Genomic DNA, 23566 nt, shown 5'->3' on the forward strand with positions numbered 1-23566 from the left:
CCAGCTGGGTGACCTTGGGCAAGTCACAGTTCTTTCAAAGCTCTCTCAGCCTCACCTACCTCACAGGGTGTCTGTTTTGGGGAAAGGAAGTATAGGTGATTGTAAGCCACTGTGAGACTCCTCCAGACAGTAAAAAAGCAAGATCCAAAAAACAAACAAACAAAATAGTTCTTCCTTTCTTTCTATATACAAGGATTCCCCCCTCCCCCAGGTGTCAGATTATGTGTTTCTTGCACTTGCATTCTGATTTGTTTGTAATTTTCTTTAAGTATGCTGCCCTATCTTTTTGTTGCTCTCAAAGACTTCTTGGAAATGTCAGGTAGTCCAAAATGTAGGGATAGATTAGACAATCATGTTTTTGGATGCAGTTCAAGATACTGCTGCTCAGTTTTAAAATCCATAATGTTTGAGCGTCAGCTTCCAAACTGCCCTGCCCTGCTTCATATCTCTCAGGCGAGAGATAAGTGGAGGAGGATGCTGACTCAGGGCCTTTTAAAATTGTGCCTTCACAAGTGTGGAATTAGCTTCCCAGAGAAATTCACCTAGAGTCATCTTTGCGGTTGTTTCATCACAAAACAAGGACACTTGTCTTTCTGCTAGCATTTTGTGGAGTTATTATTTACTCCTGAGGCTTTTATAATAATTATACTCTGGTTTTTGCTGTTGATTCTTCATTTCTTATACAGCTTTTAAGTCCTATAAAACATGATCTTTCTGCTGTAATTTCTGGTCTGAAGCTGTTTCTATTTTATGTAGTTGCATAGATCCTTATTGTTCTGTTTGTCTATTTGTATATAATGAATAATTCAATGAAGAAATCTCTCTTTTATCATTGTTGCTAGCTTATGCAGCTGCAATTCAACTAGATTTTGACAGCAGGTTTACAGAAAAGATCCACTGTTTAACTGCCTTCATTCCATGCACAATACTGGCGTTTGTAAAATCAGCTTTTAAGGTGGAGAGGCTAATCACTGTTGAATGCAAAACATCGATGTAAGTTCTTGGCCTGGAAGCTTGGTCATGGCCTTTTTCCCAGCAAAAAAAGCCCTCTTCCATAGGAGCCTTTACAATCAGATTCTCAGAAGTCCATACAATTCCAATACTACCATGCCTTTAGGGGAGGTCTCTTCCAGTTTGTATGCCCTATAGTTGTGTCCAGAGTTCTCTATTGAAAAGTAGGGCAACTCATTATTCTCCCCAGTGGCCAGTTCCTTGAAACAGTCTCTGAATTCCTTTGAATTTATCCAGCAGTGCATAATTATACTTTCCTTGTTGCACAGGCCAAGAGATTTAGCTGTGTTGCTGGCTTGAGAGTTCGGTGTTTATAATTGCATTAAATCTTTAAGCAACAACAGTTTCTCTCTTATTTAAAGCTCCAGGTGTTCCAGTTTTGCATTTCTCTAATTTATATTCCTTATACCATCAGGATTTGCGATTGAAGACCAAGGTTACATAATATTTCTGTTTTATTTATGTGCATGGTCATATACTCACATTTTATTTACTTATGCTGTTAACATCTGCCTTTCTAATGATATTTTACTCAGCCAGATTTACAATGCAAACTGAGAAATAAGTTGACAACGAGACTGTAATTATAATATAGGCAGCACTCTACTTTTCTGTGCATGTCATGAGTTTTAAAAAATGTATTATCTTAAATATAGCATAACTTTATGTTAACCTTTTTGCATGTTGCACTAAGGAATTAGTCCAGCTTCTCACATCCTCATCTTCTGACTGACAGCAGTGAACGTTAACTTGTTATTTCTAGAGGCCACTGTAATTTGGGGACATAATCAGGAGGGTGAAAGTGACATTGAAAAATATAGCAATCCTGGTCTTTTTTGCAGTTTCCATTTAGTGTGAAGGGTCTCAAGCAGGCAACCCCCCCCACACACACACACCACAAGCTGGGTTCTTTAGTCTATTGGATTTGGATGCTGGATTCTATTGCCTAAACTCAAAAAGAGTCTGTTGTTAGAGATCCTTTCCATATCCAGTTTACTCTCACCTCAAAGCAGGAGAAAAAGAATACCTAGTACATTATTGTGCACACGGCTTGGAGCAGCCCCGCCTTTTGATGCCATCTTCCATATTGGTGGGAATCATATGAACAGGAGTCTGTGGACAGCTGGGCATCATAAATTCGGGGGGGGGCTCCTATTTTTGATGATGTGCCCTTAAAGTGTCAAAAGGGTTTCCTTTCTGTTCTGCAGTAGAGGCATTTCAAGTATCGCAAACCTAAAACGGGACAAAGTTTTCTTTTGCCATCTATATTTGGAGGTGGCTTGAGAATGCTAACCAGGGCGGGATGGTTACTATCAACTGTTCTTTAATTATAGCCTTGCTTGTTCACCTTCCCAAATCCTTCAGATCTTCCAAAAGGAAACAAGAGACATTTGAACTTGAGCTTTGTGGAAATCTTCAAAGGTCTATTTAAAATAGCTTTTCTTTCTTTCAAAGGAAGAAAAAAAGCCTCAAGCATCCAATACTTATTTCTATATAGAAAAGTTTTTTACCAGTGGGAAATGCAAAGAAAAGAGAAGAAGCAAAAAGGAAATGGATAGGTAGAGGGTTTATATATACATCCTTAGTTTTGTTATCATCACGTTTCTTCAGAACAAGTGAGTTTTTTCCTCAAGAAATATCTTGATTCTTTTTACCCATTAGATCTCAGTTGTCTTTTGCCTCCTCCTTCTTCTTTGCCTCATGAGCCAAATTCTGTTCAACTTCTAGGAGTTTGATATAAAACTGGATTTTGTGAACATCCTAAGTGGGGGGGGGGATGCACTAAAATAGGAGTTTATATTTTAATCCAAATACACTGCTTTACAAGAGCAATGCAGTTATTGTCCAGTTATGCTGGCAGGACCAATATGGTTGACATAAAATATATGCATCTAATATAGGAAGCCAATTGGAGTTTGGGCCACGTTTCTTGTTCCTTCTGATACAGTTAGCTTTCTTATCTATTTACATGTCAATCTTGATCCTAGCATGTTCACCGTGATCTAGAGAGCTGAGTGTGACTATTCCCTCTGAGATAGGGTTGGTATTGCTAACCTTGGGTGAGTACTGAAGTTCTCCCAGAACGACAACTGATCTTTATACTACAGACATTAGATCCCCTGACCCCCTAGCAGCTTTGGAAGGGGGATTTAATGGAACCACATCTCTGCTGAGTTTTTTCCTCTACATTCCCAGACTCTGCCTCCAAATCTCTAGGAAATTTCCAACCTGGAAATCCTTAGGTGGCAGCAACAAGATGAACCATTATTTCAGGTGAGGCTATAATCCTGCTGTCAGCGATAGGGGCTAATTTCAGGGCCTGTTTTAGAGCTTCCATTTTTTTAAGTGATGTTTTAGAAGGCTACAAAACCTGAGTCCAGGCAGATCCAAGTGGGTTCAAATAAACAAGCTGCATATCTCCTGGGATTACATCTGATCTCCAGATGATAGAGATCAGTTCAGCTGGAGAAAATGGGCACTTTGGAAGGCAGACTCTATGGCATTATACTTCAATAGTCACTCCTCTCCCCAAACCCTGCCTTCCTCCGGAGCCAGGCCCCCAAACCTCCAGGTATTTCTCAACCCAGAGCTGGCAACCATATCCCTAGTGATTTTTCTCTCCAAATGGGGTCCAATAGGGATTGAGGCCATAGCCATGACTTAAATTTCTCCCCATATTGTTTTCCCCATCTGAAAGAGTTCTGGGGAGCTGCTAGTTTCTCCACTGAGGGAATATGCAAGTACCTGGCCAAACACTTGTTTGTTTCCCAAATAGTGGCTTTCCAGGACAATTTCATCTTGGGAAAATGGCACAAGGGAGCCTTAATTCCAACTCCTCTTCCAGCAAGCCAAATCAGAGTCCTATGTGCCAGATTTTTAGGAGCAGTAGAAGAAAAATGTTGGGAGTTCATTCACAGAACTCTGAATCAACTGAGCCAACATCTTAGTCCACAACCATGCGTTTCCTTATTCAAACCTCAGACTTTCTGACATGGAGTTTCTGTTAGAGATTTTTCCCTTTTTAACCTCAAAGGAGAACCACTCTGGTATTAGCATACCTATAAATAGTCATGCATTTTTCTACAGTGTGCATTTAATTAGATTTTATAAGGTAAAGGTAAAGGTATCCCCTGTGCAAGCATCGGGTCATGTCTGACCCTTGGGGTGACGCCCTCTAGCGTTTTCATGGCAGACTCAATACGGGGTGGTTTGCCAGTGCCTTCCCCAGTCATTACTGTTTACCCCCCAGCAAGCTGGGTACTCATTTTACCGACCTCGGAAGGCTGAGTCAAATTTGAGCCGGCTGCTGGGATTGAACTCCCAGCCTCATGGGCAGAACTTCAGACTGCATGTCTGCTGCCTTACCACTCTGCGCCACAAGAGGCTCCTTAGATTTTATAGAATTAGTCATAATTATAATGAAACATTAAAACCCTGTGTATGGTACAGTGGTTAGGGTGTCTCACTAGGATCTCAGAAACCTGCTTTTAAATTTCTACTGTGTCATGGAAGCCGGTCACACTTTTGGACTAGCCTACCTTGCAGTGTTGCTGTGAGGATAAAATGGGAGTGTGCAGAATTATGTAAACTGCTTTAGACCCCCATTGAAGAGAAAGTACTAATGAAATACATAATAAGTATGAAATTAAAATACACATATTCAGAATCTCCGCATTGATAAGTAAAATTTTATTAGAGGCATTTTTATAGATATCTATGTTGTATTGGCCTTTTAATTATTGCATAATGAGTTGATAATTACATTGACAATCTTCCTTTACTTTATTTGAAAAAGAATAGATCATGGTAAATCCTTCACAAGGACTATAAACTTATTAGAGGATATTAAGTTCTGACAGAGTAGCATCAATTTCCAACCCTGCAAAAATTCCTTTTAAAAGCCATTGTTCACATGAGCATCAGAAGAATTATTGAGTTTGGCTCTTCTATGGAACATCTGTACAAGGCAAATCAATGGGCTACAGGGGATGGTAAATGCACTCTAAAATGGTGAGCACACAAAGCCATTTTTAAAAGATCTGGCCATCTTAAATAATACCCATTAACAACACACTACCATCACTCTTGGGCAGTAGGACTTTCATTAGGGAAATAGCAGGAAGGATAAGGTTAAGCATCCTCTTTCCCCTCTCCCACTATCTCCCTTAAAACAATCCTCTAACAAGGCTGTTTTTCCTTTATAAAAGAACATCATTGGGGTTCCTTGCATACATTTGCTAAAAATGTGTCATCAGTATTGAATATAGGTCTGCTGGTTTAAATTGAGATGCTGACCTCAAGGATATCAGTGCTCTGATAAGTTATTGTGGTTTGGGGTATTTGAAGGTGCAGTCATTTGCAGTCATTTGGGGCATTCTTGGAAAATAGAGGCACTAGCTTGAGAGCTCACCAACATTTTGAAAAGTTCATTGCAATGCCTCCAACTACAGTGAATGAAATTATAGAACCACTTAAGTTGGTTTAGGTGGTAGACATTAAAATAAGTGCAGCTCAGTTTCATTTAATTTGGTTTTCCAGCCAAGTACTAGGAGGATTTGTTTCCCAGAAACTCCTTTTTATATTACTCCCTGGGACTTTCACTAAATCACCTGCCTGAGGTATCTCGGTTAGTCTACATGGTAGGCCTGATAAACCTCACATGTATTTTTAATGGCTATATCTGAAGGTGTCTTCAAACTGGGAACTTGTGACCCATTAAGCCACACTGGCTATATTGCTACTTCCAATTGCATTTCAACACAAATATTCTGACAGAATAATACAAGATTTGGGGCAGAATTATACAAGATTTGGCTGCCCTAGTTACTTTTGGGTGGTTATGGAGTCAAAGACAGAATAATTTTTCCAGCCACAATACTTTGCCAGCAGTGCCACTTATATTGCCTTACCTGGATTCTCCAGGCTGGTGCATCTCATCAGATCTTGGGAACTAAGCAGGGTTGGCTTTGGCTAGTAGTAGGGAAACCTCCAAGCAATATCATGGTCATGACAGGCAATGGCAAGCCATCTCTGAATGTCTCTTGCCTTGCAAGCCCACAAGCCCCCTTAAGTCAGCTGTGACTTGATAGCACTTTCCATCACCACCATCACATCAGAAAATTTAGATATGTCTGCTACCCAAAAGACGACTCAGCAGTGAAAATTATGGGCAATACTGTTCATTTTTACTAGCACAATGGCTAGTAAATGGCACAATGGCTAGCTTCACAATGGCCAATGGCACAATGGCTAGCTTCAAGTTGCAATGTGGAATTATTACCTGCAATGGTTTGCAGTGGTCAGACTAGTGTCTACACTGCCTTTCCTTGAGATGTGCCTGTGAGAAATGTTTCACTGCTTCCACTAGTGATCAACATTAAGTGTCAGCAGCAGTTCCAACAAAGTATGAGATTCCTACCTGTCCCAGGAAAAGTCATTGATATAAGTTCCCAGCTCATGTACATGGTCCCCTAACATGAGACTGTGTGTGTGGATGAGAAGACATAGTTAGTATTTCAGGTATTCCAGGCATCGTTTAGGTATACTTCATGTGTACATATGAAGTCAGCTCTTGTCCAAGAAGACGGACCCCACAATAAAGCTTTCGGTCTCATTGTTGCTCTAGGGAACAGTGTACTTATGTGGATCTATACTGCCATTGTTAAACCTCCAGTAGCCAAAGTGGATGTTTGACCTCTTTCCAACTTCTATCTCACATTTAAAAGTTTCATTTATAGAACAAATAGGGTGAACATCTTGAGTGCCCTTTTTGGTATCATGTGTGATCACAGTTGAATATAACAACTACACTTTTCAGTTACACTATTTTATTATATACTGACTTCAAAGCAGTGAAACAGCTACTGTGTTCAATAACCTGGCTTGCAGATTGTCCCAAAGTCTTTTTAAATAGGTTTTCTATGCTTCATCAAGTCTTGCAAGAATGGATGAAATAACAAAACTATATCTTTGAGTACTGACCTAAGATCAAAGTTTTAAATTTCTTTTTTAAATAAACACGTAACAGCATGCACCCCCCTCCCCCCCGGTAAGGTTTAAACTGTTAATAAACTGAATGGGTCAAATTCTAAACTCAAGGATCATAAATGATAACATACTTACTGCTCGTTAAAATGAAAGTCAGAATAATTCATGATAAGTTTACAGAATCAATCAGTTCTTGTATTAACCCAGCTGGTTATAATTTAGAGGATAAATATATTATCCATGTGTGACTTTTGGTTTCTGAACACTGGGAGGCAATATGTTAAAAGTGTCACTGGTTGAAGATGAGGAAAATATTCAATTCTTTTAAGATTATCACATCAACTCCATTTAAATGTTGAACAAATTTCGAGTCCAGTGATACCTTTAAGACCGACAAAGTTTTATTCAAGTCTTAAAGATTGCCACTAGACTCTAAATTTGTTCTGCTGTTTCAGACCAATATGGCTACCCACTTGAATAATTTAAATGTGAACATGCTTCAATTTATGATTATGTTCTTAGCAATAGGTTATGATCCTGAAACATCTATGAGCATGTATGAGTGGTTGGATACCCAGTTTGTTTGTGTATAAACTGTCATGTTATTAGTTTCTGAGTCCATATTGGTCACACAGTTGTATTTATTAGTAGCATGTTGAACACTGATTTTGTCTTCTTTCTCCATCCTAGGCATTCCACCCACAAAGCACCCACATTAGTGTCCCCTTCTTCTCCTCTGGTTCTTATTTGATGTCTTTAATAGACTCTCTCGAAACTTAGTGTTTGTATGGAATAGTCGGACCATATCATGGTCTTTGTTATCCAGCACCCTAGGCAAAAAAAGAGATGATTTCTGTGTCCTGCGGGTTTTAAAACTCCTTCTGGGTCGGCCTTTTCCATTGATGGAGACATACCAAAGTCTCTCAGCACTGGCTTTGCGTTTACTGCTACCTCCATTGGGCACAGTCCGGTATAGGCGTGACGCATAAGTGTTGTAGCCCAGCTCATGGATCCTTTCCACAAATTCACACTCAGCATTGTAAGTCTCCTATAAAGGAATAACAGTAAGTGTCAGCTTCAAAAGGATCAAAGAGGAAAAATCAGCCATGATTAGCAAGGAAGCCAGGAGTACAAACCAAATGAAACATGCAAAAGAAGGTACAAATTGATCTCCATCATGCATTAAAGATTCTTTCTGCATTTTTATTGTACGTGAGGATTGCTTAGAAAATATTCAGTTGAAATGTGCAGACTCTCTCCATGCAGTGAGTTTTCTTTCACTTAAATATTAGGGGGGGGGGGCTAACACTGAGTCAAACTAGATGAAACCACATTCCCAAGTCCACCATGTTTTAGAGCTTGGTTTTTAACTATTCAAGATGCTACAGGGGTCTGATTCTGTTGGGTGTTGTGGTGCAAGGGAATGATGGATACCTGTCTCTTCTCATCCTGTGTCAAAACAGTTGCCCCCCCCCAAAAAAAAACAGTCCCAAAAAATGCCACATCAGTATGGTGGACTTGGGCTGCGCTACTTTCTAGTTGGCCCATTGTTTTGGGACGTTATTCTTCCACAGATGCATTCTTTTACCTGTCTTGAGATATTTTGCTCCTCACACTAGCAGCTTGGACATCCTGATAACTAGATGACAGCCACTACCCTGGCATGTGAAAAGAGGCTGTAGGTACCGTATGTGTGGTATAGATGCAGCATAGTGGCCAAAACCTTTAAAAACAGTGCCATTAATATAAAGAGAAATTTTGTTCAGGAGCAAGAATTGGCAGGAGCAAGAATAATATTCAGTAGATGTTGGAAGATGTAATCATTATCCAGTAGAAGATAAAAATGGCTGCTAACCATGCGGGACACAATGAACAGGATAAAATCAAATGTGCTACAAAATACAAAGAGTATTCAATATAGGGAAATAAGTTGGATAAACTTGATATATTAGTTGGAATCAGAATTGATATAACATGATTTAGGCAGCAAGCAATGGATAGTCTGAAAGTATTTAAAAATTCTTTTCAGCTAAAAATTTATCGGAACACATTGTAACATGGATTGTGTTTTAAATACCCTTTTAAAAATAAAAGGCTGTAGAGAATTCTCACCCCAGCAGAGGGAGTAAATGGGTCCTTCCTACACCCTCACAAAAACACTTCCTCAACGGTTGGGCCCCAAATGGGCCTGAATTTCCACCTTAATTAACCTACTGGTGAGTGCAGGCTGGCAAACCTCGGCACCTTAAAGCAGTAGTCCCCAACCCCCCGTCCGGAGACTGGTACCAGTCTGTGGATCAGTCAGCACCAGGCCGCGGCTCCTCTTTGTCCTCCTCCCTGGCTGTGCCTCGGGGGCTGCCCTGCCACTCTGCCATCAGCTCACCTTTGGTGCTCTCCGGTGGCCCCCATGGCTGGGGCTCCCCCTCGGCATGACACTGTGCAGTTGCTGCTGGCAGCACCCCCCCCCCAGAGGATGGCAAGAAGTCAGGGGCACCGGTGGGAAAGCAAGTGGAGCAGGGCCTCAGGTGGTGGCGACATCCCTGGGCAAAAGACTCCCCCCCCCCGGGGTTCAGTAAAATTGTCAAGCGGTGACCGGTCCTCGGTGATAAAAAGGTTGGGGACCACTGCTTAAAGGATAACACTGCACAGCATAACCTCCATTGGGAAATGTATACTGAGGTCCTTGCAGGCAAATAAGTTGATGTGTGAAATACATATCCACACAGCTTCATCCTAAGGTGGGCCAAGTTAAATGAAGAGGAATGAGTGGAGTGCTGGAAATGTAAAGAAATTTATTTCTTTTCAGGGAAGATTCTGGGGGGAGAATTTGTTTGATCTTAGCAGATCATAGTGGGATTTGAATTGTATTTTTAATTTTGCTGATTGTTTTGAACTACGTTAGTTGTTACTTTTTCTTATTTAAAGAAATGTGGTATAGGAATATAAAAATGAGAAATTATACCAAAGCAGCAATCTTTACTCTTTGGAGACATCAACAGGCATCTGTGGAGCAGCAATAATTATTCACTGTTTCAGTACATGGCTAATTCTTCTACTGCCAATGCAGGCCTGACTAGGTATCATGTGCTATAGTCAATTTTAACTGTTCTGCTTCAGACTGCAGGTTGGGATGTATTATGAATCCAACTGTTCCCTTCCAATGGAAAGCTAGCATGATAAGGGAAAGAGGGGAGTAAGAAGGTAGGCTCTAATATAAACCCTTCTCTTCAGCTTAAAGCCAGGATAATGGACTAGAGCAAGCACAATTTCTGCAGTGCCTTATCACTTTGTAGTGTTATGGAATATTTTTTCCAAATAAAATTGTATCAAAATTCAACAAAGAAAGTTAAGGGGAACTTTTAAAAGAGAATTTTAAAATTCAAGATCTGTTACCTCCTGCTCAACTGATCAAGTAAAAACATATTATTATTATTATTATTATTATTATTATTATTATTATTATTATTATTATTAGATTTATTTCCCGCCTCTCCCGATAGGCTCAAGGCGGGTCACAACAACTAATCCCATTAAAATACTCTTAAAACATTACTCTTAAAGCATTAATCACTTTATTTCAGGTGGTCTTGTCTTATGTGATACAGGCACATTGGCAAGGGTATGCTGCACAGAAACCTCTTCCTTCATTTCCTGTTTCCCAGCAACAAGTCAGAATGATTTGAGAAGGTCCCTAAAAAGAAATGAAACCTGGAATGGAGGAGGGGCCAGGCTGGCATTGCATCATGGACCATGCTAGCAATTGCTTTGTCTCTGTCTGCTTTGAAGATGGGCGAGGAACAAGCCTGGTCTTAGTTCCAAGGGAAACCCAGTCCCCTCCCCAAATCCCACATATGTAAACCCAACATGTAGGCTCAGTTTGTCAATCATGTGTCTGCAATAAGGTTACAATATGCTAAGTAAGATAATTCTGTATCAGCCTGTATCAGCAAATACAGGTTATTATAAAACGTTATTATAAAACATAAATATTTGGATAACACGCCTAGAAAGCATGTGGATTCTCAGTAACAACGAATTTTTAAAAGTTAATCACTTTAATGTTACTGCTTAAATAAATATTTTAATATATTTTACATAATTTGCATCTGACTAACAATTTAATATTTGAGCTAGGGAAGAACAGAGATTCCTTCCCATTTAATCTATGCCAGTTTTGACTTCTTATGTGGAAAGGCAATCTAAAACATTGTCTTTTAAGCCTATAATGATATCACATTAGAAGAAATATAGGCTTGTAATAGAGAGAATGTGATTTGTTTTGTCTAACCATTAGAGTGCTAGAATGTAAAAACAGAGGGGACAAAAGATTATATCATAATAAATCTGTTGCCAATTCAAGGTAGAGGGATGGCTTATTTTAAGTCACAAAACATCGCACAGCCCATTTTAACCCATGCCTCACCAGAGACCACACTGAAACATTTAAAGAAAGGATGAGATCAAAATGGCAGGGATGTATGCATGGATGAAAGCAGCCATCCACAGTTGGCTCAGATTTACTGAGAAGCAGGTAAAAGGGGAGTTCTCTTCTACCTTCTGCCTTAGATAAGTCTTCCCTCACTTTCTCCCCAGCTCAAGTATTTTAATATGTTCCTTCAAATGATATGTTATGAAATAGTGAAAGAGATAGAAAAGACTTGCTTATTGTCAGTGCAATATCTGTTCAAGTGCTCAGTATTGGGCAGATGTGGACAATGGGCTGGAGCCTCAAATCATCAAGTCTACCATAAAGCCAGATCAAAGTGCAGAAGCAGAATTGCAAAGAGTGGAGAAAAGCGTCATTTAATTTACACATTCTTTCAGTCTATTAGCAGCTGCTCCACCTCTGGCATTAGCTCCCACTGAAATGACTTTACACATGCTGAGAACCCATTCATTACCTTGTGCAAATGGGGCTCCCATTGACATCCCTGGGAGACTTTTTCTCCCTTGTGCAAAACTTCCTAATCATACTGTCAATAGTAGACTTCCTTAGTTCTTGACACTTACTCACCTGAATGAATTCTCATTTATAAATCAATATCTCTACATGTTTAAATGCACATGCTGACGAAATGATTTGTCATACGGGCTCCCTCTCCCTTGTAGATGCAATCTGGATTGTTTTGTGTGGTGGATGGGCTACATGCATAAAAGGAAAACATTTATACCTCCCGCTTATCATTTTGCTCCATCTATAGAACCGCAAACTCTGGCTGCTTAATCCCCACCACCACCAAATGAAGCCAAGGAGAATATTTTTGTCCTCTCTCCATGTTTGTGCCTGGCCACCAGCATTTGAGCCCTGCAATGACAATGGGGTTCAAATCCCCATTGAAAATGATTGGCACTCGAGTGGACGATGTCTTCAGTTCCCTTCCCATCGTTAAAATGCTTCTGACTTAAACATCACTTACTGAAGCATAGAGTCGGCCTCTTTTGTTCATGGCCAGGTATCTGCCAGAGAAACAGCCTTTGATAGCAACAATTCCAACATCCACTGCAGTTATTTCTAGAATGCCTAAAACAGAAAAGTAAGGATTAATAATTTTAGGTAAGAAACAAGCCATATATAGCACCATCATCTTCTTCATTTTGTTTAAGTTGTCACATCTTGAGCCTACACTTTGGAAATAAACTCACTTGATTTCAGTTGGCTGGTTTCCCTGTATTTACCCTTTTCTGTGGCTTCAGTGTTATCCCAGAAGCTTGGGTGCACACACACATCACATGCATCAAACATTGCCAGCACTGATATGGTCATCCATGTGGAACTTTGGATGCCGGCTGATGTGTTCAAGCTTGACATGCCAGTGTGCAAAATAATCCATCTTCCTTTCATCCTCCCAATCAATTTATCGTTCCCATGTAATAAACTGGAAAATGGGATCAAGCATGGTTTGCTCAAACTAGCTGCTGAGGTAAAAACTAAACAAGGATTTCACACCCAGCTCTCCTAGGGCTTGGTAGCTAGAGCCGCTGTTTTCAAGCTGCTGATATGAAGTTGTCTCAACACAACATCTGAAACTACCTAAATAGGGGTTCCATCTGGGAAACATCACACCATGGAACTAGTGTTTACTAAACCCATAATCAGATTCCGATCCTCAGGAAAGACAACACAACAAAACAAGGATGTGAGAGCTGTTTGAAGAAAACTCGTAACTAGTAAATCCCCAGCTGTTTGATTGAGATTGAACTGCTTGGAAAAAGAAAGATCTGACATTGAACTAGAAGCTCACCTAATCCTATATGTCTATAAAAAGTTTAAATCCCCTTTAATGCCTTTCTTAGGGTCACAAGAGTGCTTGACTTATTGAAACAAACCACAAAGCTGCCCATTTCAAGACAATGCTCTTGTTGAGGTCTCCAGAGGGCAAAATGGAACAAGGCGAGTAGCTGCATCTTAGAGCCATGCATGGGACCATGAAAGAGGGCTGTCATTTTGAAAGTCAGCAATCATAGCCCTTGTGACAGAACAATATGGCTGTCTAAGCCACATTCAGAAAGGGGAAACATTTCAGCCATCAAAGAAAGTGTCTCCTAGCCTGGACTAGGAAAACAAGAAAGGCACGGATGTGGGGAAGGCTCCTTCACACATTTCAGATCAACAGACCTGGGTTTGCTATCAAGTGTGCTCGGAAGAGAGATCCATAGACAATCCCACCTTTCCAATTACTAGACCCATATTATTATCATACATAATTCTTAAACTGATGTTTGAAATGGTATGCATGGCTTTCCCACTGTATTTATACACAAAGCAATTAAAGACAAATGGCAAAAATTAAAATAATACACCGAGACATATTTTTTTCAAGCACTTGTTGCATGCATTCACATTTTTCAGTTTTAAGCCTACATAAATCTACCAAAAATATGAACATGATTAATGTCCAAAAAACAAAACAAAAAACTCACTATAACTTTAGCATTCTTAAGAAAGATTATTATTACTTAACTATAAATTTAGTTTCTCACTTCCAAAGAAACATTTTTGCTTAAACCTCTTATAGATTGACCTACTCTTAGAAAAGGTGCTATCTTTTGATTCAGAGCAAGCCTAAAGTGTAGGAAATTTACTGTGGAGTCACTTTGTGGAGTCATTCACACATGCATGGCTATCACTTAGCATGCCATTGTACACTGATAGGACTTGACAGCTCTCAGCTGAATGTGTGAACTGCTGCCCTTGTCAGGGACTGTTTTTTAAAAGCAATATGAAAGCTCTGTCTGTTGTGCTTGATCAGCAGTGACTGTTCCCTAGGTGCAAGTCATCATTAGCTTTTCCAGGTACATTTATGAATTCACAAAAAGTTAGAAGAGAAATCGAAACATGACGGTGAAGTTCTTTCTCTCCACTTTCTATGCAAGTCACAAGAAATGATGTCATGCTCTCTGCTTTACTAGGTCTCTATGAATATATTTAGTTAGATTTATGCAATAATCCCATCATCAAGGCAGTAGATAAATCAAGGCAGTAGATAAAATTCTGCATTGAGCAGTGGGTTGGACTAGATGGCCTGTATGACTCCTTCCATGGTTCTATGATTTTATAATGCTTTATAATGTTCCCAGAGGGTCTCCTACCCAGGCACTGATGAGGAAGTCTAACCTCATTGAGTTTGCTTCCAGAAGCGGCTCAAGGCCTAAAGACAGAGTGGCTACATTTATGTCTTGGGGTAAAAGGATTAGATTTCAGCATCATCGCATGGCTTTTCTCTTTCCTGACGAATATCAAATGGAAGAGATGTTTCAAGATTTATTGAAAACTTGGACTGAAATCCTAAGGAATTTTCCTGGGAGTAAGTTCTTCTATTAAAACATTTACTTTTGAGTGGACCTGCTTAGGATTGCTCCCATGACTGGCTAGAAGAATGCTTGAATTCTACTTAGCTCTAACCTAGAGAATTAATTGCTTAGTCACCTCTAGATGCAATTAATTAATTGCTTAGTCATCTCTCTGCATTTTAAGAATCATAGTTAAACCTTTATATGCTGAATATAAGAACAGTGATGCAAGTAGGTAGCTTTAGTTGGTCTCTCCTCACTTGTGATACCATCGAGTCACAGCTCACTTTTATGTCCTATGGGTTTCAGTGAGATGGGAAATTGCTTAACATGCCCCTGGAGACTTCTCAATTGATGATTTGCAATATGAACATCTTGTGCTGTTGCGTGTTCAAAATGATGGCTGACTGAAAGCCCTGTCTATGATGGACGTGCCCCATCCCTGGATACTTGCAATCATCACATTATGAATGTAAATACTCGAACTCACCCCAAGCGCCATTCCCTTTTGTACTGGGGGAATCATATTTCACACTGTATTGTTGTACATAGCCAGATTTTCTCTGATATGCAATACTATTACACTTCTGGCAGGCTCTGTTTCCCTCCTATGTTTGTTGTTATTTTCTGAGTCAATTCAGAAAGAGACAGGAGTAATTTCCTCTTCCCTAAATGCTCTCAGATCCCCAAACACAAGGTTAAGAGAGGGAAAAGAGAGAGTAGAAAGCCAAACAAACAGACTGAAGTGTTAAAATCACCCTGAAATGTTATTTACAAAACCCTGGATGGTTCCAGTGACATCCCCTCCCCCCCACCAATGCCTTGGTGCAGAGATCCAGCATGGTGTGAAGAGAGAGACACCCAGGCCAGTGAGTCCTGGGCAGTGAAAGCCCTGCCGCACCTTAGTCAGGGTGGAGAGATCAAGAGACAGTCGATCTCTCTCTCTCTCTCTGCTCTCGGTGATGTACCAAGTGCAGGGATGACTTTCCTGGAGGAATGAGGGTGTGCAGAGCAGTAATAAAGTAGTGAATCCCTTGAAAGATTTTGAGCAGAGTCAAAAGAGCCAGGCAAACCAAGGGGGTGCATTTAGGGCTTTGCCCTCCCCTTCTTTTGGGGACAGACAAACCTAAAAAGACGTTTTGCCCTGCATCCTTGGTTGCCTGCTCATTTGTCTCCTTGGCATTCTATCAAAACTAGTGGGAAAATGGGGGGGGGCTAAGGGGGCTTGGGGTAATGTTAGAAACTAATTTCCAATAAGTCACTCATACCTATTGCCACTAAGCATCATCTGGAGGTACAAGATCCCACTGACCTGGGACACCACAGGCTGTCCTCTCCCCGTCCCCCCACCCCCATCAGGCTTTCTTTCCCATTCGATTCTCTGCTGGTATGTTTCTTAGGCGATGTGCCTTGGGACCCATTCAAAGCAACTAGCATACAGATTTGATTCAGGGATAAGCTCCACTCTTGTCCAAGAGTCTTACTTCCAGGGAAGCATGCAAAGCACTGCTCTGTAATACCTGAGCAACATGACCACAATTCCGGTGCTTCGTGCTCTGGCTGAGTGCTACTAAATGAACATGATGGAAGCCTGAACAGGATGCTCTGGCAATGAGTTTGGCTATGGAGGATTATTATTCGTATCCGAAAGCGTCGGCGTCCCCTCCCTGTCTTCTAGCGAAAGGCGGCTCTGGCTGGAGGCTGGACGTTCCCCGGGCCGGCGCAGGGGTGCCCATTCAGGCAGGCCTTCCTTGCGACCTCCACCCTCACCCCCACCCCCCGCGACGGTGTACTACTTCAGGGGGTCGAGGGCCGGCCCACGGTCTGCAGCGACCCCCGACGCGGTCCCCGTCCAATCCACCGGGCCGGCCGGCCAGGGCGAAGGCAGCCAGCCCCGAGCCTCGGGGGGGGGGGAGGGAGAGGCCCCGACGCCCGGCCCTCTGGAGGGGAGAAGCCCCGGGAAAGGCCCGGATCCCTCCCGCCGGCCAAGGGGCCTCCCAGGGGCGAAGCGGCGCTACTCACTGAAGACGCTGTTCTTCTCCAGGGTGCCGTTGACGCGCCCGTTGGCGTGCAGCTGCAGGTGATACTTGGTGGCGCAGTAGAGCTTCCTGCGGCGCGGCGCTCCGCCGAGGTGCTCGTAGACGCCGCCGCGCCCGCCCGCATCTCTCCGCCAGCGCGGGTCGCACGTCTGGCCTCCCCGCGCGCACGCCGGCCCCCAAGGGCGCTCCTCCTCGGCCGCCGCCCGCCCGGCCCAGCCGCCCGCCTGCAGGACGCCCAGCAGCACCAGCCACAGCCTCACCATTGTGGCATGGTGGCCCCGACGCCGCTCAGCTCGCCCCACACGCCGCCCGCGCCTCCCATCCAAGAGGGCTGGCCTGGGGCCGCCCGCCGCCGACGGGGCCACGGATGCGCCGCAGCCGCCGCCGCCGCCGCCAGCCGGGAGACATGGGCTGGGGGCGGCGGCGCGGGGCTCGGGCTCGGACGGAGGCGTCGAGGAAGGCAGGAGCGTGAGGCGGAGCTGCCGGCGTCCGGGCGCTCCGCGGGTCTCGGCCAGACGGACTGCGGGAAAGACAGAGAGGGAGGGAGCGGCAGAGACGGGGGAGGGAGGGGGGAGGGGGAGAAAGAAGGGGCAAAGGGGGGCTCAGAGAGAGAAGCTCCGCGCGGGGGGGGGGCTTCGTTGATCGACAGGGCATGGGGGGGGGGGGCTTCCTGCAACAACAGCCTGATCCGCCACCGGCTCAGAGGCGGGGAGGAAAAGATATCCGTTTCGTGTGATCGCCCCGCGGAAAGCCTGGGTACAATTGCACGGGACCGCCAGCGCGCGTGCGCATCTACACTAGCGCATCTATACACACACAAACACACGCACGCACGGGGACCTTCTGGGAACAACCGCATCGCGCTCTCACACCCACCCACCCGGAGCGGATGGTTTCTTCTCTCCTGGACACCTCCCAAACAAATACCTCCCCCCCCCCAAGAAACCCCCAAGTCCGTAAGCGAGCAGGCGTCGGGCACCTGAGCATTCGGCCTGGAGACGAGACGCGCAGTCTGGGCTCCGACCCGCGCTAACTGCTCGAGGACAGCGGCGACGTGGAAAGAGGCTTTTCGGAGCGCACCTGGAGAGCGCCAAGGGAGTCGTCAGAAAAGCCCTTTCGACAGCCGCAGAGGAAGGATGGCGCCTCGAAACCCTTTGCCTTGCCCTGTCAGCCACGTTTCCCCGACGTGTCTAAACGCTGCATAGCCCCAATGTTGAGATCTGAATTCGGGTTTCCTTCCCCCCCCCCCAGCCCCCCTCCAAACCCCAGCAAGAGGAGTTCTTGCCTCATTCCACATAGGATGCAGAATGCACTCTCAATACACTGGAGAGGTAGGCTTGCCGCTGGGTCGAGGCTTCCGACGGCTTTTGCTTTGCTCGGTCTTGTTTTCAAATCGCCGGCTAACTTCTTCTGCCAAGAAGAAAAGCCGTCGGGTCAGGCCGCTAAATGCTTCCGTTCACTGCGTCCCTAACGGCGGATCCTCAGATCCGTGGCGGGCACGAGAGGTCTCGTGAGGATTCCTGGCAGGGCCGCCTCGAGGGGGAGGGGGAACCTCAGGCTCCGGTAGCGCCCTGCTGTGGAACTCCTTGGGGCTTACTCCCGAGTAGACGACTTCGAAAGGCAGCTCGGGCTACAGTTCCCAACAGGGAGGTTTGGTTTGGCTTTGGTTGGGTTTACTAGCTTTTAGCCTAAACACAAGGTCAGATTTAGAAAATTCAAAATGTGGAAAGAAATTGGGGTGGGGGATGGGGGGGGTCCTTAAGAGAAGGAAAACGCCTTTTGCCCCTAAACCGCTTGCATCCTGGGCAGACGGACGCTGTTGTGCAGGCTTACTCGACAGCGAGTGGCAGGCAGTTCGATGGGTGTTTCGGCCAGATGGCAATCGGTGATGAACTGGCCCCTTAAATCTGAGAAAAGAGACCTCTGCCCCCCTCCGTCGCCTTCCCTTGGCATCCTACCTTCGCCTTGCTCCCCGCAGGCCAGGACTTGGCAGGGCAGAACAGGAAAAGATCTCTGCGATTACTGTGTGTGGTTTTTTCATGATTAAGGGGATCGCTTACACCGAGAAGTATTGTTCTTAAACGAATCAGGGCTGGGTTGAAATAGGGCTTCACTGGAATGGATCCTGTGCAAAATTAACTAAATGTGCAAAAACAAAGAAAACGAAAGAACGAACGGTTCTCCCTCTTTCTTTAGCCTTTCGGAGAACCAGCAAGCAGTGGTAGCCACTGGCCCCCGAAGGTCCTGGCCTGAGAAAGAGGACTGCCCTCCGGCTCCTTGGCATGGGTGGCGCCTCCTCTCTTTGCTCCCACCCCCACGTCTAGCCTTACAACGGAGGGATCCCACCTGCCTCGCGGAAGGAAGATCGACCATGCTCTTCCTCGGCCCTGCAGGGCTGGTTTCCCCATCTGACGGCAGCTCACGGCTGATCCCGTGGGAGGAAGACAGTCGGCTTAACGCGTTAATGACTCGGGCTCAAATTGCTTCCATCTTGATCGCGTTGTGGCTAGGGTTTCCATCCTCAGTGCCGCCACCACCCCATCTTTCCAAGGGAGACAGAGCCCCCACCCCTCACCCCCCACCCCCGCTTCCTCGCCAGCGGAAACGATTCGGACCTCCAGGGAACCACCCGAGGGCTCTCGGCCAGCTGCCCGGGCTCCCCCGCTCCCTCCCACTGGGAGCCCACTCTCCTGCACGGGACGTTGGTGGCGACCAGGCCTCGAAACCAAACCGAGTCTTTTGATGTGGTTGCCTTCCACCCGCGAGGGGGACCTCAGATGTGGTCGGCCGATTCTTGATGGATATATATGTATCTCAATTATGCCCCAGAGGTCTTCGCGGCCCAAAATTGGTCATCAGAGGGCCCTTTGAGTCAGTTACTTCATCTGGGCAAGGAGGAGGAAGAGGAGTCGCCAGTGCGGCTCACCCGAGGCTGGCCGCCGTCGATGATCTATCTATCTATTCGCGCCACGGAAAGCGGCAGATGGAGAAGCACTGGAGAGAGTTGTCGCCCTTCGCTTAATTATTTAAATTTTAAAAAATCAGCATAATTCAGGCCTTGATCCTAACTCGTATCCCCAAGTCAAGGCTCCAAAAGGAACCCGAAGGGGTCGTGGCACCTTCAAGCAGGCCAGGTTCCTTCTGTCAGGCCCTAGTCGGAGTCCGGGGGCATCTTTCTGACGTTTTATCCAAGGGAACCGCTTCCGTGTGCACGCACGCCTCACCAGGTATCTGCACACGAAAGTTTCTGCCCTAGGACCACTCTGCCGGTCTGCCGGGTGCCCCCGGCTCCGGCTGGGTCCTCCTGCCAGGCGGCCCCCCTGGATCGAGGTCCCTTCGGCGTGGATGGGGTGCACCATGCCAAATGCTCCCCCGTGTGGGTGCAGGAAGAGGTGGGGCAACCTGCCACGACTAAAACTCCAGCCTGCAGCCCAGCATGAAACCTCCAGTGCATAAACGGTCTTGGAGAGGCGCCACAAGCCTCAGCCCTAGGGCCGCAGTCGACCTGACTCTCCCCGCCTACCTCGGACCCTCCCGACAAGCCCGCGGGGCAGGTTAGGCTGGGAAAGCGGGCCGACCTAAGGCTATCCCGTGGACTTCGGCGCCAGAGCCGGGTCGGCCGGGGCTTAGAGCCCTCATTGTGAGCCCTCAGCCGAGTTCAGGGTGCCAAGTCCCAAGCGACGCGTGCCCAAGGTGCCAGGAGGCACGCCAACGGAAAAGGGACCAGGAAGCCCTCCCCGAAAGCTGCAGGTCCGCGATCCCGTTAGGAAATGACAGGGACGATTTCTAACGTGCTAAGAATCGGGAGTGTGTGTGTGTGTGGGGGGGGGGAGGGGTCGTGCCTTCACGGTGACCGTGGGAAACCTCTGAAGCGTGTTTGGGCTGCCGACATGATGCCTGGAGCCTCCATCTGGAGGCCCCTCTGAGCGGGGCCGCGAGCCACCCTCCCTCCGGGAACGTGGCACACACGCCGGCACCTTTGGGACAGCGATGACAAAACAGCCGCTCCCTCCGCCTCCTGCCGATGTGCTGGGAGCCTTAGGGGGAAGTTTCATGGCAAGTCTCGCTCAACGGGCTCGGAAACCTTACGCGCCCCCCACCCCCCCTAGCGCTGTCCCGCCGCCGCGTCCCCGACGGTGTTCTCCAAGAGGCAGTGAGAAATCCGAACGCGAGAAGGAAATAATCTTGCGAGGGGGGGGGGGTGGAGTCCTTGGGAGGAAAAAGCTGCCCTCCCTGCCGCGACTGAGCACCCATTGCTCCTTCAAAGGCGGAGCGTGGGAAGGCAGGAAGGACGGGAGGCCGAGGCGGGTCGGAGGGATGCCGTTTGGCCCTAAGGCTAGGCCGGCCAGGGCGTATAACTGGCCCGCCATGCCAGTCCGATGGCCCGGCTGAGGCTGGGAGGTCCGGAAGAGGCTTCCTTCGCAGCTTCCTCCTTGGGGACTTTTCAGACCACACAGCATCACTGGGATTTCTTTTGATGCCTACCTAGTGTGACTACATGCTCAGTAGACCTTCTTTTGAAAGTGTTTTAGTATACATTTATCCCATCTTTGCTGTTCCTCTCACCTTTCCTCCCCACAACCACTCTGTGAGGTTGATTAAGATGAGAGAGAGAGAGAGAGAGGCTGTCTCCATGTCATCCAGGAAGTTTTACCCCAGGGTGAGATTTGATTGAACCCGCATCTCTCATCCCTTAGCCCAGGGTTAACCGTTACAGCCTGGTTTACTCTTCATTTCTCAATTTCTGTAGGCATCTTAAACTGGAAATACTCTGTAGGGGCAGGAGGGAGGGTGTCTTATATCCCCAATCATTAAAGGTAAAGGTAAAGGTATCCCCTGTGCAAGCACTGGGTCATGTCTGACCCTTGGGGTGACGCCCTCTAGCGTTTTCATGGCAGACTCAATACAGGGTGGTTTGCCAGTGCCTTCCCCAGTCATTACCGTTTACCCCCCAGCAAGCTGGGTACTCATTTTACCGACCTCGGAAGGATGGAAGGCTGAGTCAACCTTGAGCCAGCTGCTGGGATTGAACTCCCAGCCTCATGGGCAAAGCTTTCAGATGGCTGCCTTACCACTCTGCGCCACAAGAGGCTCGTTCCCCAATCATTAGGGAACAGCAAAAGTGCACATGCCTTGTCAAGTAGTTTAATATGTCAAATGCGAAGGAAAGCTTAGATTCAGGCATGTTGCAGTGTTGGCCTGGATCTTTACTTCTTTGCCTGCAACCTGCCCCTTGGATCTCACTCACAGTTAGTTTGGGACTGGTTCGCCCTTTCTGTTTCGGGGCCCTTCCAAGAGCTCATTCCACAATGACAGGGCCAGGACCAAAAGGCCCAGGTGTACCTCCCATGGGCTGGGAACCACCAGCAAATTTGTGCTGCAGAGCGCAAGGCCCTGCATAAGATGATAGACCATCCCTCCAATATGTGGGTCCCAGACTGAGAAGGGCTTTAAAGGTTCAAACCAAAAACCTTAATCCTGATCTGGGCCACAACTGGCAACCAATGCAGCTGCCTCAGCACAGGCTGGATATGGGCCCTCCAGTGAAGATCCTAGCTGATGTTCCAGGTGCCCTCTGTTCATCCTTCTGCCCTCCCCATTCAACTCAGAAATTCCTAGGCATTTTCTTCTTCACACATTGGATCCTCCTTTCTGATAGACTGAAGCCTCTCATACTTAGAAGCGCAGAAAAGCATCACACATTTCTGACTCCAACCCCATTTTTAAACCACCCAGTGAAGGTACAATTCTCCAAGATTATTTCCCTTATCTAAGGGGGTTTCCCTGTCAAATTGTAGACACAGAGAGAAAGGAATCACCATTCTACAGGCTGTTACAAATCTCCTTTGCCACCTGGGCTCAAGGAGGTATGGTGATGTGCCTTCCCTTCTTCTTTTCCCACCACTGAGGTCTTCATGATGAAAGCAGGCAAGGATTCCACTTAAACAGAAATAGTGCATGGTGCTAAACCTTCACACCTCCTACATTGTGTGCTACACGCATTCATTCAATTGATTGGTTTTCTTCCTGTGTGTGCCTACTGTCACTTGCAGGTGTGCCAGACCACCTCTTTCCCTGTGCTGTGTCATGACAACTTTGCTCATGCCAGCAGGGGCTTCTGCAGGTGCCAACCTGCAAACGGACAAGGTCAACAAATGCCCACACATGTGCTTTCTCCATTGCAACTCCTGTCTTGTGGAATGGCAGGCCCAAGGACTTTGGGAAACCTTGTGCTCTCCTGGTATTCTATAAATTATGAAAAACTGAACTATGAAAGTGATAGGGTTGCACTGTGCAAAATGGTTCACAAACTTACCTGGATAAATGCAATTAGGGACTGCCATCCTGCTACTGCATACAGCTTATTGTAAGTAGTAACCTATTGTGTAAATCTTGCCCGTTTTAATATGTTCAATCTTCGGGGAGGGCAGTATATAAGTATAATAAATAAATAAAAATAAAATATGCTTCAGTTCTTTTGGGTGATTCCCAGCTTCTAAACTCCTGATACATTGGCTACTGAATGGCCCATTTGTTGTTTTACTCACTTTGTGAGAAAAGCAGACTGAGGGGAACCAATGCATTCAGAAGCACCAAACCCCTGATCCCAAGAGCTAGAGGCAACATCAAAGGATGTCTCTATGCCCTGTTAACTGCCAGAGCAACAGGTTGGCCACTGTGTGAGACAGAATGCTGGTCTGATCCAGCAGGACTCTTCTTAGGTTCTTAAAAGTTCC

The 23566-nt window shown here is 45.7% G+C and overlaps 1 protein-coding gene across 1 annotated transcript; it reads right to left on the reverse strand.

Annotated features, from left to right (window-relative positions):
• Positions 1–4678: 4678 nt before the first annotated feature.
• On the reverse strand, positions 4679–20188 carry FGF3 (fibroblast growth factor 3). Its single transcript, XM_077319090.1, has 5 exons — positions 19899–20188; positions 17809–17909; positions 16813–17349; positions 12417–12520; positions 4679–8047 (listed from the first exon to the last, which is right to left on the reverse strand). Exons 1-5 carry the CDS (start codon positions 20186–20188, stop codon positions 7715–7717), a joined length of 1365 nt encoding a protein of 454 aa, XP_077175205.1. The 3' UTR covers positions 4679–7714.
• Positions 20189–23566: the final 3378 nt, after the last annotated feature.

Source organism: Paroedura picta, chromosome 2, assembly GCF_049243985.1.
Source record: "Paroedura picta isolate Pp20150507F chromosome 2, Ppicta_v3.0, whole genome shotgun sequence".
Taxonomy (NCBI): Eukaryota; Metazoa; Chordata; class Lepidosauria; order Squamata; family Gekkonidae; genus Paroedura; species Paroedura picta.